At 39.3% G+C, this 15595-nt stretch overlaps 1 protein-coding gene across 9 annotated transcripts in view; it reads left to right on the forward strand.

Annotated features, from left to right (window-relative positions):
• RUNX1T1 (RUNX1 partner transcriptional co-repressor 1) overlaps positions 1-15595 on the forward strand; it is a 771548-nt gene that overhangs the window by 365660 nt on the left and 390293 nt on the right. Inside the window, exon 1 of one of the 9 annotated variants that reach the window (XM_044065458.1) lies at positions 12233-12309. The exons of 6 other annotated variants lie outside the window; for them this stretch is intronic. In XM_044065458.1, coding sequence (XP_043921393.1) covers positions 12279-12309 — 31 coding nt within the window. In that variant the 5' untranslated portion in view covers positions 12233-12278. Of the gene's footprint in view, positions 1-12232; positions 12310-13578; positions 14124-14158; positions 15377-15595 lie in introns of those variants that run through there. 2 more of the 9 variants (XM_044065465.1, XM_044065463.1) reach the window with 2 other exon arrangements.

Genomic DNA, 15595 nt, shown 5'->3' on the forward strand with positions numbered 1-15595 from the left:
TCACCTCCCTGGGATTTGACTGTGCTGCTACAAGGTTTGATTGAGAAAATCTTTGAACCTTCAGCCAAAAATGATTTAAAATTCCTTTCATGGAAAACGGTCCTTTTAGTAGCTATCACTTCTACAAAAAGAATTTCTAAACTCCGGGCTCTTTCATCAAAGACTCCCTATATTATTTTCCACAAAGACAGAGTAACTTTATGAAGAAACCCTTCCTTTTTACCTAAGGTGGCCTTAGAATCTAACCTTAACCAATCCATTTATTTACCTGTTTTCTTTACAAATTTTTCAAACAAGGGAGAATACATGTTACATCTTCTGAATGTGTAAAGGCAATTACAGTGCTGTTTACACAGAACAAAACAAATTAGAAAATCAGGTAATCTGTTTGTATCTTGGTTATCAGTTGTCTAAAGTTACGTTGGCTAAATGGATAAGTGATTGCATTTCTTGGATCTATTCTCAACAAGGTATTGTCTTACCAAGACCACCTAAAGCCCACTCAACTAGCTCCATGGCTACTTTATCTGCCCTTTGGTCAATAACTTCTATTTTTGATATTTGTGCAGCAGCCACATGGTCCAATGCTCATACCATTGTTACTTATGATAAATTGGATCTAATATACAGAAGCAGAACTGCCTTTGGCTCAGTGGTTTTCTAAAATAACATTTCTTGAAAGCCACCGAAGATTAACGTAGCTGGGAACTCTGTCCCACTCATTGAGGAAGAATGAAAAAGCGACATCAGATTTAAAAAAGTTATGTACTCAACATAACTAGGCATCTGTGTTGTCCATTTTAATTTTTCCTCAACTTCCCTCCATCCATCCCACTTCCTGAAATCTTTTAGAGGAACCTGTTGGACTAATTATTGGAACTTATAGTTCAGGGCTTGAGCTCTGTTGTTTGAGCTGTCCCTTTCTTTATCCAGTTTATGGCAATTTTATGGCAACCGTAGTAGATGTTCGAATGATCACTGCTGAAGTAGCTGCTCCCTCCCCCTTGCTTTTTGGTGTGTTTTTTTATGCCAGGGTGTTGTCATTTATTTTTTGTTATTCCTAGCCTTCCCTTTTCAGGGCTCAGCCTCCCTCTGTCTGCTGGCAGGAAAGCTCTGAAGTCCTTCACACACAAACTTGTCTTTTAATTAGCTCAGCTAGAGCAGCTTGACAATTTGGGCGCATGGAAGATGCCCTGAAGCTTTGGAAGCTGGCTGCCTGTTATAATCTTGGCAAGCTATAACCCGTATAGCTAAGGCTACTGCAGCAGTGATCATTTGAACATGTACTGTTATGGTAAGTTCACCTTACACAACTGTACTTTCCAGTGCTGGTGAAATTACTGTGAAGCCAAGCTGTGATATCTACCCAAGTAACATCATTTGTGTCCGTTTTATCTGAATTTCCTTCCAAATGCAACATCATTGTTCAACGTACCTCAAAACCTCTTAGCATAGGAAATCTGGGCAAAGGCAAAACTAATGGGAGAACAAAGGCCCAAAAATATAGTGACAGATTTTAAGATGCTCTTATAAACTTAGAAAGTTGCTAGAGTAAAAGGTTCTGCGTTGATATGTATTTTTCTGAAGGATATGAAGTCTGAAACTCAAATGTGTGTAATTATTTAATGACTTCAGTCCTCGATTTTCTAGAAAACCTCAGTTTTTAAGAGAAACAGGCCACAGATATGAGGCAAAAATCTGGAGATTTTATGAAAACATCTGGACAGTTGAGAGATATTTTGTTCAGTAGTTATTGTCTGATTGTATAAGTCATAATTTAGTTTTTGTTGTCCTGTAAGTTGGTTTGAAACTTTGGAGACTTGAGGTTTAATTTTGCAAGAGTGCCCAGATAAGCATGTGAACATTGAGGTTATATCACTCACTGTGGTTATATTGAAAACTGTCAAATGGCAAAAGTCAGAAAAGTACAAGTAAGGTAGATGCCAGCTGTGGGCATGGATGAGTTTTAAAATTGTGACGCTTTGGCTCCATCTGTTGGTTATATTAGAAAACTGCATGTTTGCCTGCACAGTCTTCAGGAAAGACTACACCAGAAAAGACTCTTGGACCATTGTGCCAGCCAGTATTTCCTAAGAGATGTGCAAAAGCATTTAGGTTATAGGAATCCTACACATGCTGCTTTCAGTGTTATGTGTAGAGGTTTAGTGCAAGTGTAATGTCTTTGTACTGAATAGTTCGAGCAGTGATGTCTTTTTAAGGTGGTGGTATGAGTAAGTATGCTTGTGGGTACTAGATCAGTTTCTTCTTGCAAGTTTTTATCCTATATTCCTTTACTCATTTCTTTTAGCTCACACGCAAGTCTTTAATTTTTAGCATTTGTACATTGCTGCATTCGTCTGTAAAATATGCTTCCATCATTCATTGACCTTTAAGTCAGCTGAATGGAATTCTACATTGTTAAAATGTGTGTATAGCTAATTTAAAGTTTCACATATAGTGAAGAAATAGTCGTGTGTACTAACTTGTATGCTCCCCCTGTGCTTCTTTGAAGAAAACCATTTAGCTGTCTCATTTCTAAACCTTGTGCTCCACTCTTATTTAGAGAATGCTGTCAGATGCCTGCTTGTCACAAAATTGTTTAAATCGTGTGTGTGTTGGGGATGATTGGTGCTGATCAGTGAAATAATTTGCTTGATTTATTTATTTAACATTTGTTTACCGGGAAAGTCCAACTTGGAGCGAAGCTAATTTTCAGCGGAAGCCCGGGGAGAAATGTTCTAGACGCATGTCTTTGAAATGTGGGAGGAAACCGGAGCACCCGGAAGAAACCCACATAAACACAGGGAGGACATGCAGACTCTGCACAGAAGGAACTCCAGTCGAGAATCGAACAGGAGAACCTCTTGCTTTGAGGCTGCATCACTGCGCTGTCCAGAATTTAATTTAATGCAGTACTTCATTGATAGGCATACTGAGTTGGGAAGTGTGCATTGAGCATGAAACAAAGCTACTACATTTGAAGATTGTATGTCATTTTGTTGTATTACGCAATGCTTCTAACAGCAGACCAAAAATAGTATACGTTTTCATTGGCTAAAGCTGAAATTTGCCAGCATTTGGATTTATGTAATAAATTGGGAAAGGTAGCCAACATGAGAATTTTCTTGCTCACCATGTAGATATTTGTCTTGGCATTTAAGTAATGTCGTGTGTCAGACGTAACATTATTTACTATGAGTCAAACATATTCTGTAACATGTTTTGTACCATGCATTCTGCAGCATATTATGACAAGTGGGTAAAAAAATTATAAGCTTTTATACAAAAATCAGCCAGCACAATTGCTTGTTTAACTTTATGCTGTTCGCATTTTACCTCCTGTACTTCAAAATGGTGCAGGCTTGCAGTAGACATCGTAGTTTCTTTTTCTCAGTAAGTGGTTACAAGTAAATGTTATGTCTTGTACAAAAGGCACGGTTTATGAAAGAATTTGAAAGATTTTATTTATTTGTTTTGTATTTTATTGACTAAAAGAATGTAAATTGTTTTCTTAAGTAGCATTTATTGGCTTGAGTATTTAAGCAGATATTGCAAAATTGGTATGTCCTGAATAACTGCATTCAGCCCTTCAGTTTTGACATTGTGCCTGCAGTGTGGTGTGGGGCAAGAAGTGAGGAATAAACTGTCCAGATGGCAGCCAGCTCTGAGCTGAGCTGCAGGTTTTTGTCTCTTGTGCTATAAGGAGGGAAAGTTCATTGGAGCATATGCTTTTGCCCTTGCATTTCAACAAAAACTAACGCGCAATCAGTCAGATTGAGGAGGGGCTGACATTGAAACAAAGCACTTCACTTCAGCAGAGATGCTTAATTCCTGTTCATTGACTGACGTATGCTTGCTTGCGATGTCAGAAATATTTACATAATTCATCTTGGCATAAAGGGGATGATTTAAGTAGAAAATTCTTAATTGGTTTACGTTTGACAAAACGGAGTTTGTACATGTATGTGGGTATATTTTTATGTATTTCCATATGTGTACAATTACAGGCAAAGACAACAGATGCAGATGAATTTATGTACATACATCACCTGTGCATATTTTATTGATTTAAAACAAAATAAAATTTAGAATCTTGTAAACCCTAAAGATTGCACCTCTTTGATAGACATTTCCTGCATGACTTGTTTGTTGCATAGTGAAGGTATTTCTTGATTATGTTGTCGAATGGGTAATACACTGATGTGTATTTCCCAATACTACACTTTTTCTCTTAACACTTTGTATTTTTTGGTATCATTGTTCAGACTGTATAAGGCACTGAGTTCATTTTAAGATGTCATTAAGTCTGCTGTCATGTATAGTAGTATTTAGTGAGTAAATATCTTTAAAGATGGTGGATAGGATTTTTAATTATTCATATTTGCTTACTGTAAAAGCCTGACTGGGCTATGTAAGACCACTTTTCTGCGGAGGCCGAGAGTGCGAAGCCCCAGCAATATACAGTAAGTAATATAAATTACAGAAATTCTAATATATCAACTTTGTAAAGTAAATTGTACAATAAATAAGAGTTCAGAAATACAAAGTAATATGATTAAAGTATCCCTGGTTTGGCACCTGTGTTACTAATGGAACAGTCTGGAAATGGAAATGGTTCATTCCAAAGACCCTTGCTTGTAAATGTTTCATCTCCCAAGCCCCTGCTTGTCAGTGATTTGGGATGTGTGGCTAGGCTTAAAAAGGCCCTTGTGGTCATTAGCCTAGTAAACACCTATGAACTTAAGTGCAGTCAATGGGAAAAGGTGTGATACTGAGCTTAGTGCTGTAAATTTATGTCTGGTGGTTTTGCAAGTTTTTCTGATGTTTTTATGGCTACTTGTTCTGCTTTGTGAGGGAGACTCTGTTACAAGTTCTGTGATTTACATCAAGATTTTTGCTCCCATTGGCTGGTAGCTCAGAATTTGACATAAGGGAGTTGTGGCTGCAGGAAATGGTAGGGTTGCTATCATGGCTAGAACCACTCTCCATCCACAGCCTTATAATGCACTGATCTTTGCAGAGTATTCCATCCCACTATGAAAGAGTTTTTGTTGCAAACTGGATGGCTTCATATTGCTTCTAGGGTAAAGATATTTTTGAGGTAAATGGCTCTCTTTTTCTTGACTTGTCTTTCAGGTTGCCTTTCTTATTTTTTATTGGTCTTTCCTGTTGCTTTTAGTGGAGTTTTTCCCAGGTTTTCAGTATCATCTTTGTTAAGATGCGTTTCTCATGAGTCTTAGCTCTTTTTGTGGCAAATGAATCTCTCATTGTAGATAGACACCTGAAGTGTTTAGTCTGCTTGGGTGCTTCCTGATACCCATAGGTGTTTCATCTCTGAGGGTTTAAACATTACACAAAAATGACACTGAAGAAAGGTGCTGTGGTTGTTTTGATGCTCCAGAAATTGCAAAAGCAAAAAGCCTCTACATTCATCTGTCAGAGTTACTTAATGTTAATGTCTCAAACCTTCTGTAAGATGTGGTACTTGCTCTGTTTGGAAGAAGTGTCTCATGTCAACACACTAAAAAACTATAACATTCAAATGACTTCAGAGCATAATGGAGCAAAAGACAGTTACAGATAGACCTTAATCTGTTGTTTTTCATATAAGCCTATCTCTGCCCTCGCATTTAACCATTTTCTTGTACAATTATTGGCTTCTCTGCCTTTCTAACCAACCATTGAAGCAAATGGAGTGTATTATACTGCCAGCAGCTCCTCAACCACCTGTGCAAAAATTTTAAAGCAGCAGGCACTGGCCATTCTGGAGTAATGTGCACCAACAACCGTACCTGATGTCTGCTTATCTTGTGTCAATTCAGCAAGTGTTTGTTCTACGGCCGTCTGCTCTACAGATGTTAGTTGACAACATCCGTGTTCTTCAAGCCGTGTGCCTCTTTGAGGGATTAACCCTCCTGCCGCAGTATGTCATAAAAGAGTTAACAGAGGTGGGAGGTAATATGCAGACTACAGTCTTTCCAACAGCAGTGGACCCTTTTGATATGCCCAGCCCTCCATTTCCTAAACCAGTCTCATTTTCATCTCCGTTAATGTTTTCATTGCCACAGTTGGTTCTTCATTTTCTTCCACATGTTGACTGATCTGTCAAATTAAGAAGGGCTGTAAAGACCTACATAGTAGCATCACCAATATTCAAAATATCCTGGAAAAGCTTGAGAAACAAGACATCTTTAACCCTTAAGAGAGTGAGTAAATTTCAGAAGATGCTGACAATAAAGAATGAGTTTTCTCCAGTCTTTCATCAGCCAAGGTTTCATATCTGTCAAGGTCCTAAAGCTCATGCACAAAGCTTTATCAGCCTGAATGTATCCACAAAGACTTAAAAAGAAAAGGTGAAAAGCCATGGACATTCAGAAGCCTTGTAGCTGAAACAGTATGTCCTTAAGGGGGTCATTTGCAGATATCCCATGGGCCTCTATTACAGGAGGTGTAAGGTATCACACAGTGAAAACTCCAGCTTGGCTAGGTTTTTCTTGTAGTTTTTACTAATTGGTTTGTCTGTGTGACCTTTTAACTTTATTTCATGATAAACTGAAAGTGCCAACAGTCTTGCTGCTTTTTATTTGGTCTGCTGTCAGTCCCCATAACTTTTACCTGATATGCACGTCCATCATTTTTACCATGTGCATGACTGCCATAACTGTGCACCTCTGATTGCAGAGTTTTTCATGCTTGGAAGACTAAATTGATGCAGTGAGAATCTTGACTTGGTCCCACCTAGTCCACTGCATGCATCTTATACCTGTTTCAAGCACTGGAGGTGATGATCAGTTTATCCACATTTTATTTATTTATTTATTTATTTACATTTGTTGACTGTGAAAATCAGACTAAAGCAGAGCCTACTTTTAGCGGAGGCCCAGAGGCCTAGGAAGAAATGCTGCAGACGCATGTCTTTGGAATGTGGGGGGAAATCAGAGTTCCCGGATGAACCCCATGCAAATGCAGGGAAGACTCTTGCTGTGAGGCAGCAGCATTACTGCTGCACCACTGAGCTACCCGCAGTGGTCACATCATAGCTCAGTACCCTCATAAGCCTGCAGATATTCATGTACTTACTTGGTATGTGGACACGTTGTAAAAAAAAAAAAGGTTTTCTGTTGAGCTGAATGCATTCAACTTTTTAATAAAACTTGGTAAGGCAGGACCATTTCTGCACATGACATTTCACACTTTGAGTTTGTCTCTCTTTGTCTATGTTGCCCATGGCTGAACTCCACACGTATATGCTTAAGTGTGTCCTAAGGGTTCAGTGTAACTGAAACTTGTTTCATTTTATACTTCATTAAATATTTCAGACATATGCTGAGAAGCTGTTCTATGGGAGCAGGCTTTGGATTACGTGATGCAAAAAGAAACCCTTTCGGCACCAGACACGACAACATGGTTGCAGACAGATGCTTCTGCAGTGGGTTAGAGAGCTTACTTTCAGGGTCTCGCAGTCTGTAGCTGTAAATAAAATCTGTTCAGTTCTCAACCTGCATTGAAACCCCACCAGGTTTATTTTACACCACTACCACATCTCTATCCTGTAAGTAAAATTCACCACCCTTTTAAGAATCTCAGAATTCAGTTCTGGCTTGCATTGAGACCCTATGAAGTTTTCCAGTACACTCTCAAGTTTTTATTATATTACTATACCAGGTTTCACATCTGTAAGGAAGGCACCATGATGTATTCTTCACATCCATGCATCTCCAGGAGATTGGTGTTCAGGATCACCGATGGAATGTATATCAGGAAATTACAGAAAGGAGGTTTTCCTGTAGGTTATTGTAGCGATTGCTTGTTATAAGATGATCTCTGTCTGCAGGAAGGACTTCAACAGTTTCACTAGTTTGACATTCATCTTTTGTTTCTCTTCCTTTTGGCTTATTCTGGCCAAGCAGCATGTTGTTTCTTTTGACACCTGTATGAGTTCCCATACGAGTAAAAAAAAGACTTGTTAACACAGGAATGAGGCTTTTACCAAATCTTTAGCCTCACAGTCTTCTGTCTTCAAATATGGCTGCTGGTCTTGTATTCTCTGGCTCCTGAGAAGCATTTTTGAGGACCTGGGCGCAATTGGAAAACTCTCCATGCAAAATAATTTGCTCTACAAAAAGGAAAAGATTCTTTATTTGGATAGCATAAACCAGTCATAACCTCTGTGATAGCTGAGACCATTGTGATGCTAGATTGTTTGAGATTATGCTTTGAATAGGGCCTCTGCTGTTCTGAGATTAAGGAGGTCTCAGGTGCACCTGTTTTCCAGAAAGGCGGAGAGAAAAACTGCTGTACCTCTTTTATTTGGATGCCTTCCTTAAGAGTATTTTTTATACTTGACTCCCCCTCTCCTACTTGAAAGACGTGATAATTCTTCAGGACTTTATTCTCTAAATGTGTCAATCAGCACGATTGGTACTACCATCCGCATCTTTATGGTGGAGTATCTGTAGATGAGAAGTTTCTGTATAGTCACTTCTTAATTGTTAGAGCATGGGAGTGCATTATGGTGGAGTATGTTAGAGCATGGGAGTGCATTATGGTGGAGTATCTGGAGATGGGAAGTTTCTGTCACTTCTCCTTCATTGTTAGAGCATGGGAGTGCTTATTGTTGCAGTGACATTTTCATACAGCCACATAACCACCATTTTAAGTAGCTGTGGGGCATGGTGTTTAACAGCCTGATTGGCTTCTGTACATACACCCAGGTGCTGCAGTTGCAGAAGCTGAGGATTTTAATGCAAGCCACATCCTTGCAGCCCCTTTGTTTTTGCCTGGGACTTCCCCTCCCCCCATGAGCTCATTTGGTCACAGCAGGAATCAGACGGTAGGGAACAAGCCAGCTTACCTTCTCAGCTTGCACTGTGGGTGCGTATACACACACCGCACGCACACACACACACCGCACGCACACACACACCGCACGCACACACACACACACACACACACACACACACACACACACACACACACACGCACACACGCGCACACACACACACACACACACACACACACACACACACACACACACACACTGCGCACACGCACAACACATCCCGGTGGCTCTCCCAAGCTCTGCTATAGCTGTCCTCCGAGGACTGGTTCACAGTGTGACTTGCACAGATCAGCATGGGCTCAATTGGCTCAATCTTCACAAGGTAGACTCCTAGCGCTTAGCTAGATGTCACTCGTATGGTAAACCAGAGCCACCTTCTTCCCCCCTAGGATGGGTAGACAGGCAGCGGCCACTCATTCCCATCCTCCTCTGCCAGTTCCTGCAGGCACCCAAGCTGCTGTTTGAACGCACGTTACCAGTGACACAGTCAGAGTTTTATTCCTCTATGCCGTGGTGTTGCTGCACTTTTTAGATGCTGAGAAATTATCTGAAAATATTTGGGAGGGGGGTGAGGTACAGCACTCATAATTTAGCCAGATTGCGCTGCAAGCCATGCAGATATGTTTTTTTTTTCAGTCAAAGAAGGCAGAATACACACAGTATGTCAGAATTATCTGTTTACACAACTTCTGAATAAATGCCATGCAAAATATCCAGCATGAAGAGATGTGTTAAAAAATGTCTTTAAAAGCAAGCTTGCCTCATCAGAATCCGACAGTCTCCCAAGTACATTCTTTCAGTTATTTCCAAACGATTATCCCTTAAATCTGGTGCCAAACCTCAAGTTTGGTGGGGGGTGGGCAAAGGCTAATATTAGCTATTGCATTTTATGATGTTTTTACATGAATAATGCATTCTAAACAGTTATTTTGGATCCTCGGAAACAGAAGATGGAAAATGTTCATCAGGACTCGTAACCATTAATAATGTAACAAGAATATGTTTGGATATTCAGAAAGCATTGACTGCTTTCACTTTAGCACTGCCAGTTTTAAACAGACCTTTTTAAATTACTTTTACATAAACCATATTACTCCATTTATGTCTGTAAGTTGGCAACATTTGACATCTACATTGATTATTATATTTGCCATTTGAACGTGTTGCGTGTTGAGTTTCTGGATTCTGTGGAGCCCTGTAATAATAATTGCAAGTTCTCTCAGCTTTGAGCTGTGGATATTTTTCAGGTGTCTGTGTGTTGTTAGAACATTGCAAGTATGTGAGTACATGTGGTTTGTGCAATGTGATTGTGTTATATGAATGAGCTAACGCCTGTATGTGCGAGTGTGTTTGTGTGAACTTATGTGTATATATGTATATGTTTGGTGTTTGTGTGACTGAATTGTGTATTAGAAGTTTTGGTGGGTGCGTTTGGTTTTCACTTGTCAATTACTTAGTGTCTGCAGCACAGGTGTGGTGTTTGCAGTGCTAGTACTACCTGTACTTGTGTGTGTGTGTGTGTGTGTGTGTGTGTGTGTGTGCGCGCCCATTTTTGTTTAGTGTGTGCATTATAAGGGTGTAGGTTCTGTTTGGGATTGCATGGTTTAGCAAGTGTGTGTTTTGTAGTATGTTGTATTGCAGCTGGGGATCTAAAAAATGCTTTTCCCCACTGTAGTGTGATCTCATAGTTGGTATAAATATAATATATATCTCAAATACATATATACATGCACACATGCATGTCTTTCTGTGTAATATATAAAGCAGTTGGGGGCACAGCCCCACACATTGCAGATACAGGGGTGCTTGTCCCTTTGAAAAAAATGTTTTGGTCTACTTTATTTTATTTTTTGGTTGAGTTTGTTCTCAGTGTTTGGTTTGGCGATTTGTATGTTTTTTGTTTAACTCTTGTGTTGATATTAGCTGATATAATCATGTATGTTGGTACACCACATTCTTAGGCATATGTAATGGAACGGAGATGCTGATGATTAATTAGCACTAGGTGCATATGTGCCCTGTTCCATAGCAGGCTCTCTGCCCCAGCATGATTGACAGGATGGAACGGTTACAGAAAATGTCTGTGTATGTTTTTATCCTTTTTCAGAACTGCAAAGTTTGTAATGCTGCATATTTTAAGTTGTAGCACAATGGATCCTTTTGAGTTGTCTAGTATTTACTGTGTTGGTGGTGCAAATGGGTGCATCTGTGATTTTATGGGTGTTATTTTTAGGAGACTGAGGACTTCACAGCAGTAAGTTGGGGAAGTGGGATCATGTATACGAAGATTATGCAGCCAGATCCCTTTATTGCTGTGTAGTTTTCTATGCAAACGTTTTTGTTTTGTTTTTTTCTTAGCTACTTAGCCCAGTGCATGTGCTTCCAGGTATTATTCTAGTGAACCGTTTTCTGTCTCGGTACTCACTTTAAGCAGGAACCCACTTTTGCACAGGGCACCAATGTGATGCATTTTGCAGGTACAGACTCTTAGACTGCATTTCTGTGTTGCTTCTTATCAGAAACCATGCCTTTTATGAATTGAGTGAGATAGCTAGCCATGTTCTGGAAGAGCAGCTGTCATCCACTGACGAATCTCACATGAAGTGGGCTTGCCCTGCCAGTGGGAGTCTTTAGGAAATCACTAATAGCTTCCAGCAGGGTGGAAAATCAGAACCTTTCGAAGCTGACGAACAGGCACATTTGAATTTGAAAGCATCAATAATGCCTACACTTGGTTTGCTAGCATTCACCCATAAAAGATTATTTTGCAATATGTCAGCTTCAATTGATAGCCAGTGGGCCGAGAGTGAACATGGAGCAAGTAAAGCAGGAAAATTTGGACATCAGTATGTCCATCCTTTCAAGCTGGTGTGCCACTTTGTAGAAATTAGGCCCACCATGAGTTGAGTGGGGTCCTAATGAGACCATTCATCAATAGCTTGTTGACTGATCATTGAGTGCCATCTCTTTCAGTTTATCTAGTCTTGCACAAAAAAGTCAAGAGTAAAGCTGCATTCAGCTTTGTTAAAGACTGCTAGAAGTAATATGCTCCTTTCAGACCTATTTGCATGTGTCTTTCCTCTCTGTTAATGCAGCCTTGCTTAAATGAGTCCCTTTATTTGACTGGGTTGAATATTTGAAACTATTAATTCTCTTGTATTGAAAAGCTTGTGGCAGGCCCGAGCAGATGGGGTAAAGGACTTTTTGACTGCGAGTATTGCTTTCAGTCAAACTCAATGAGGTTTCAACTCCTTTGAATTAACTCACTTAAATCCAACCATGTGAAGTCATGAATTCATGATGCATCACATTTGTGGGGTTTATAAACACCAAGAGAAGGAGAGTTGGGAAAGACTCACATTAGAAGTGCTGAAACAGGCTGCTGGTAAAGTAAGCTGTTTATGAAGGTTTATGCTGCTTCATTGTTACTGCAAAAATGCATTTCACTGACCTTTTGTTGCCTTTTGGTAAGTCGTATTTATCTGTTTATTTGTTTAGTGAATTATAAACCTGCTGTTCCTTTAAGACCTATTTGTTTGTTCATTCATTTAATGACTTATAAACCAGCTGCATCTGTAAGTGGCAGTCCCTTTTTTCTACAGCTTTAGTGTTTTTCCCTGTTTACAATGCAAATCCCATTGTCATGATAAATGATACATTTTTCTTAACGTGGATTAAGTTATTGGGGATTAATGATGGCAGTGTTGTGGTTTCCCTGTTTATAAATTTATTATAACCAAAATTAACATTTTTGATAGCTTTGTACTATACAGATGAAGACTTTTTCCATTTTGATAATATAGTAGCAAACATAGAATGTGCAAAAAAGATGAAAAGTCGAGTGCTGTTTCTGCTGTGGAATTTATGTTAAATGCTTTTTCCAGTGCGGCATTGGAAAAAGAGAAATCCTTTTCATGTACTGCAATTTCAGACATCCTTTGTTCAGAAATATTTAGTACCTTTCCCGCTGTCTTTCCTTTGCCTGGTTATAGAGTTTATATTGTGATACCCCATTCATTCTTTTACCAGATTTCATTGTTGCAGAAGCAAAGTATAATTATGGTCCTTTTTGCAAGAAGTGCCTGTGACTAAAGATGTAAAATGCATTAATTGCTTATAATTAGTGTAGCTTATTTAGACCTTGTCTAACCCTCATCTTGTTTGCTGTGTACACGACTGTGCCATATATATTGTTTTTTTCACCTGTTATAACATATGGCTTTATTACATTAATATACAAAGTAGACAAATCATATCAGCCATACATATATATAGACTTATTTATTCAGGGAAGCTTAACGAATGGTTTAAAGGTGGGGGGGGGGGGGTATTCAGCTATTACATCTGGTTACTTGAGAAAATGCTGAAGCAGTCTCAGATGTGCAAGCATTCTGTCAGCTCCTTCTGCAGGCATACTAGGTGAGAATCCTCGGGGACACTTGCTTTGTTGATATCTATTAGTTTAAATTCACAATTATTGTAGTCTGATAATGGCCGAAAAAAACATTTTATTTCACCTACCAAAGATACTTTTAATACATGTCGTCTGCAGTTACATAAATACTCATTGGAAGGATAGTGTAGCATCATTGCATTTGGAAGTACTTTTATAACCTTGTGCAAAACAGCTAGGAATGTGGCTCTAAATGCACAAGGGATTCTCTTTCTTCAGCATTTTTAATTTTTTGAAACAAGTAGCTTTCTCTGCAGATTTTTTTCTTTTTAAAGATGTGTGAGCTATCATAGGATAGCATGCCTGAGTCTTCGTCTATGTAATTTGAAAAAAAATGAGAGAATGCCTGAGTTTCTTAAAAGGCTTTTCTCTGGCAGCGACATTCACTGTTTTCTGCTAGTTCTAGAAGAGGCTGCAATCACAGCTACTCACAGCTCCTTCTGACAATAGACAATGCTTTAAAGGGACTTCATTACCTGAGATAGTGCTTATTGAGTGCTGTCTTGTTGAAGCATTTCCTAGCTGATCTCGTTTGTGAGAGCAAGAGAGACGTGGAATTACACTTGTACGAACAGGATACTCTCTTGAAAGAGGAGAATAAATGTTTTTCTCATGTGTTTTCATATGGATTTTATCAGTGGTTCAAGTCATCTGCAAGAAGCAATGTCATTCAATTGACGGATGCAAAAACACAGACACATGTTATTCATATGTAGCTGAGTCAGCCTGAAAATGTGGTTTGCATAGTTCACGGGAGCTAAGAGAGTTAACAGCGCTTAAGAAAAGGACCTTCCATTCATCCGTTTACATTGCAAGGAATTACATATGGTATGCTCTTAAAATCATACCATGACTTTGAATGCTTTTTCTTGTCTCCCACTCTTTTTCTCAGGAAGATTGGACTAGCCTTGGAAATGTGTAGTAGATTCTTACAACCAAGACTTCTACTAAAACCATTCCTGCTGTAGTGATGGTTTGCAGTGTTAAAATAAATAGCAAGGACTAGTTGCACTTGGAGTTTTTGCAGCCTTACCTTTCTGGAGAGGTACTGAGCAAGTTGTGAGTTGGACAGAAAAACATGCAGACATAGAGGTAGAGATAGATGGGTAGGTATAAATGTAATTAAAAATTATGCCATGACTCTGGTCTGTGGTTCCTGATGTTGGAGTTGTCATGAAGCCTGAGTGAGAGTATGTGCCTTTGAAAAGGTTGTTTTGAGTGGAGTGCATAGATTTGTAATTTGTGAGGCCCTTTTCTTGGTGAATACTAGTAAATTAATTGTTTCCTGTAGTCTTCTTGGGAGAGTTTAAAAGTAATCGTTTGCTTAAGTGCTACTGAAAAGCATCAAACTGGAAACATGTGAAAGGAAAAGGCTTACCATATGACAGACGCAGAGTAAGAAATGCATGAAATTTATTAGGAATGGTATATGGACCACTGGAATGAGCAAACTGCTCTAACATAACAAAGTTAATATATCCAGTGTGGAGGGGTGGATAGCATTGTTACTTGTGTTTCTTCAGCTGCACTGTGGCTGTATTGTCAGGTCTTTTTCTAAGCACAGAACTTGGCAGTTTGTTTTGTGGGATACTTGTGGCTGCATCTTTTTTTATTGGAGGTGTTAGAGCAGTTCAGGAAAAGTACCTGATGCAAGTATAGCCAATGGATGACCCTTCAGGTGAATCATCTTGGTTGCTAGTACTGGGATGGCCATACTGTATTTTGCAGCTGTGTGCAAGGTAGTTATTAGGATAAGCTAGTGAATGTCTGGAATAAATGAGAATACAGTGCCCCTGTCATTGTTCTGTCTGAAAAGACGAGGCTGGGTTCAAGGCCACATGTGCTGCTGTCATCATTCAAATTTCAGCTCCGAGTGCAATAGGGAGTGTCAGCTCTCCATCTGTTACTGCCTTGCAAATGCATGCGCCCTGCATCCTGCCTCCAGCAAGGCTGCCACAACTTGTCATTTTGGCTTGCCGTACTCTTGTTCATTCCAGAGCAGGCAATTTGGAACGCTAAGTAAACAGGCTTTATTTATTGACAGGAGCTACTAACTGAAACACACAAACAAAGGATGCTTGGTAAGTAAAACAATACTGGTTTGCTGTGTCATTTATTAAGTGGGTTATGTTATGATTGTCTTAAGAATTTGTTCATTGTGTGTATTTATATATACAGACACACACACACACACACACACACACACACACACACACACACACACGCATGTGTCTGTATATGTATGCTTGATGTTCGAATGACTTTTTTGTAGGATGTGCCTTTTAAGGCTGATAGTCCCC

Source organism: Protopterus annectens, chromosome 3.part0 (assembly GCF_019279795.1).
Source record: "Protopterus annectens isolate FY-2018-M chromosome 3.part0, PAN1.0, whole genome shotgun sequence".
Lineage (NCBI taxonomy): Eukaryota > Metazoa > Chordata > Ceratodontiformes > Protopteridae > Protopterus > Protopterus annectens.